This window comes from Aplysia californica, unplaced genomic scaffold (genome assembly GCF_000002075.1).
Source record: "Aplysia californica isolate F4 #8 unplaced genomic scaffold, AplCal3.0 scaffold00065, whole genome shotgun sequence".
Lineage (NCBI taxonomy): Eukaryota > Metazoa > Mollusca > Gastropoda > Aplysiida > Aplysiidae > Aplysia > Aplysia californica.
Genome location: NW_004797335.1, coordinates 922,453 through 925,875, shown reverse-complemented (window position 1 = coordinate 925,875; position 3,423 = coordinate 922,453). Strand labels below are relative to the sequence as shown.

Below are 3,423 nucleotides of genomic sequence, written 5' to 3'. Positions count from 1 at the left end.
TGTGTGTGTGTGTGTGTGTGTGAGTGTGAGTGTCTGAAAGATATCCAAGGGGCACACAGTCAAATCTGCTTTAACTACAACCTGTCCAAGACACTCCCCTCTACAAAAGACCACTTCTCTTCGTCCATCTCCCCGCCCCATACCCTGATATTTTTACAGGATTGCAATGTAATTGTCCAAGATGATCACGCCTATCTAAGATGGCCACTTTTCTGCTCTTCAGTGGGTGGCAATCGTTCACAGGTTGGACGATGTGTACGAACGAAACCGTATCAAAATGGGTATAAATCTACAATGCATTGCATGGCATGGCATGGCATGGCATACCATACAATACCATACCATACCATACCATATCATACCATACTATACCATACCGTAACGGACCGTACCGTACCATACCATACCATACCATACCATACCATACCATACCATACCATACCATACCATACCATACCGTCCCGCACCGTATCATACCATACCATACCATACCATAATATAACGTATCATACCATACCATAATATAACGTACCATACCATGCCATGCCTTACCATACTATACCATACCATATCGCTTTGTACCGTACAGTACCATATTATACTATACCACATAAAAAAACAACGAATGTCATAGTTACCTTGAAGTAGAGGGTACAAGAAAGCGAACAGGTAGATAAATGGCATACTAGATGATCTCCGCCAGTGCCAGAGGCGAGGGCTGTGGTGCAGGTTCGAATTCACCGTTCTGTGGACGCTGTCTCTAACGCTGTCAAAGGAACTGGTCGGCATCAGCTCTCCTGGCTACTTACAGCGCTATCATGCCGTTTAGAACACAAACAGCGACAGGCAGTGGACGGTCACCCACTCCTTGCAGCAAAGCAAGCCATGGGGAGAGAAGTAAACCACGCCTCAGTAAACGTCGAAAAGAAAAAAAATCCTCAAATCAAGCCGTCTTTGTCCCAATTGGTGTATCGCTGCTAGCAACCAGCAATGAAACCCCATTCACAAGAAGTTGAAAATAGTTCGACAACTTTCAAAGTGTTTGCTTTTTGATAACAACCAGCAAAAAACAGTTTAAGCTGTGAGCTAATGCAATACACCTGATGAAAATCGATGAAAAGAAAATCCTTTCTGATGATGTGATGAGGACACAAACACTTTATAATGTCTCTGACGCCATCGGTTTCCAGGACAAACTATCATATTGCTTAATGGTCAGTGTCCTTAAAAATGACACCAAGGTCAGCAGGAACGTTGGCGTTATGATAGATCTAGAAGTCAGGGAGTGGATGAAAGGTTTTAAGTTGAAATGTTCAAAACGGGGGTGAAGAGGATTTGGGTAAAATATGGAGCCTGAAATTATTCTTCAGAAGCAAAGACAGAAAAAACATCGTGAAAAGAAAGCCGAAACGCCTAAATGATTATGACGTAAATACGTAATATTTTGATATTCTTAATTAAGGAGATACGGAGGCGATAAAAGTGTGGAAGCGATCTAACCGAATTAAGACAAGAAGCGGGATGACATGAATTAGGAAGGACACGCAAATGTTAGCGCAAGCCAAGCAGTTGAAGTGTTCTAAATGGCAGAGTTCCGCGTCTGCTGACAAGGATAAAACTGGTTTGATGAACGCTGATTAGACAGATGTACGTTTTGATTCCACTGTTTGTCCCCCTCCCCCCCCCCCCCCCCTTGAAAAGAAAAAAAAATACAAGCAATATTATGTATATGACAAACAGCCAAATCCTGTCTTACAACCACGCACGCTCATGTTTAATTAAATAAATCACAAATCTGAGTTGGAGGTGGTCATCGTTATGGAAGGTAATTAGATATCCAGGCACCTTTACACACGTTTTACATTTATCCTCGTCCATTCATAACAACACTAATTGATGACTATCAGATACCAATTTCCTGTTGCATCGTCCATGTGAAAAGTAAAACCAGAGTTTTAATATCAGCTGTTGAAACAATTCAAACCCCAATGTATTCCTGATTTTGACACTAGACATGCTTCAATTTGTCTTTCTCATTGTCTTTTTTAATTAATGAATTTTAGATTTTAGCTGATTTACAGCATAAAACCTTGTAAGTGGCCCTTGCTCTAAGTCGACCGTTAGACTATTGTCAAATACGGATGAGCGAAGTATAAACATTTTATTTTCATGTTGACAGATATTCTTGTATTTATGTTGTTAGTTTTGCCAAAGGCAGGAGTCGGCCATGAAAGCCATTGTAATATTAACGTTACTTAGAGAATACGGTTTTTAAAAATGACTGTTGTAAGTAAGCTCATTTTTTTTTACACCGCTGGTAAGGCAGAAAATAGCTTTTCGTCACAAGGAGAAGTGCTCAAAATTAATTTCCTTGAAGTATCGTTTCATGTTCTTATAAAAAAAGGATCTATAGCTGTCCGATTATAGAAGGGTATCATAATGTTGTCTTTACAAATACAATGATTTAAAATTAGTGAAATAGTCTCTTCAATTCCGACTTATCTTTGGTCCTTAAATAAAAAGTGAATAGGTCTTCATTCTATAAATTGACTTTAAAGACTCATTTGTCTTTTATTAAAAAATATACCCTGATTTTCTGCATTGATGTTTTTCTCCCAAATTCAACCTTATCGTTCTGTTCCCTACGACACGAGATTTTAAACTACGGACTTTCAGGTAAGATTTTAAGATTTTTTGGCAAAATTGGTTCTTATTTCCATTTAAATCTAAACCGTTCACAGGAACGAACAACGGTACCGTTCCGTTACAATTCGTTCCCCATCGGTTTTGATTTGAATTAATTTATTCCCCAATCGATTGTCCAAAACGTGTTACGTTGGTATCTAAATTTCGAAAGTTTTCAAGAGATCTCTAATGAGTATTATGGTTTTTGTCATTTGCCAGAAGGTGCTTACTCTCAGAAGTTGAGACACTACAGCAATAGAAGGAAGTTTTCTTCTGAGTACCTTTGCAAAAATAATTTCGAGAGTCCTACATTTTGCACAAATCTGCGAAAATAAAGATCCATCAGCCCCTGTTGTCAAAGATACAATGTGTAAGAGGCAATCGCATCTTGCTTTTAAAGATAAAAGCCTCTCACAGTGTTTCTTGAGGTGGTATTGCCCTCTCCAATGTCTCTCCCTCCCTCACACCCACTCTCTTTTTCTTTCTGCCTGTCGTCTGCTCACCCCCTCGCACACGCATTGTGTCAGTGTCGCCTGCCACTCTTCTCACTTGATCTTGGACAACGACGGTGACAGACGTTGAGGGAGAGTGTCGGAGAGACAGAGACGAGAGGGAAGGGGAGGGGGAGGGTTGGGAAGAGTCGGAGAGAGGGGAGGGAAGAGTCGGAGAGAGGGGAGGGAAGAGTCGGAGATAGGGGAGGGAAGAAGGGGGTGGGTGAAAAAGTGAGTGAGTATATAT

At 40.5% G+C, this 3,423-nt stretch overlaps 1 protein-coding gene across 2 annotated transcripts in view; it reads right to left on the bottom strand.

Moving 5' to 3' along the window:
* The window catches only part of LOC101854241 (cysteine-rich venom protein ENH1), a 55,999-nt gene extending 52,946 nt beyond the window's left edge, over nucleotides 1–3,053 (bottom strand). The window contains exons 1-2 of one of the 2 annotated variants that reach the window (XM_005093503.3): nucleotides 2,967–3,053; nucleotides 639–1,271 (exon numbers count right to left, since the gene is read on the bottom strand). In XM_005093503.3, the coding sequence (XP_005093560.2) occupies nucleotides 639–789 (151 nt within the window). In that variant the 5' untranslated portion in view covers nucleotides 790–1,271; nucleotides 2,967–3,053. The remainder of the gene's footprint in view (nucleotides 1–638; nucleotides 1,272–2,966) is intronic. The other variant, XM_035968511.1, reaches the window with a different exon arrangement.
* Nucleotides 3,054–3,423: the final 370 nt, after the last annotated feature.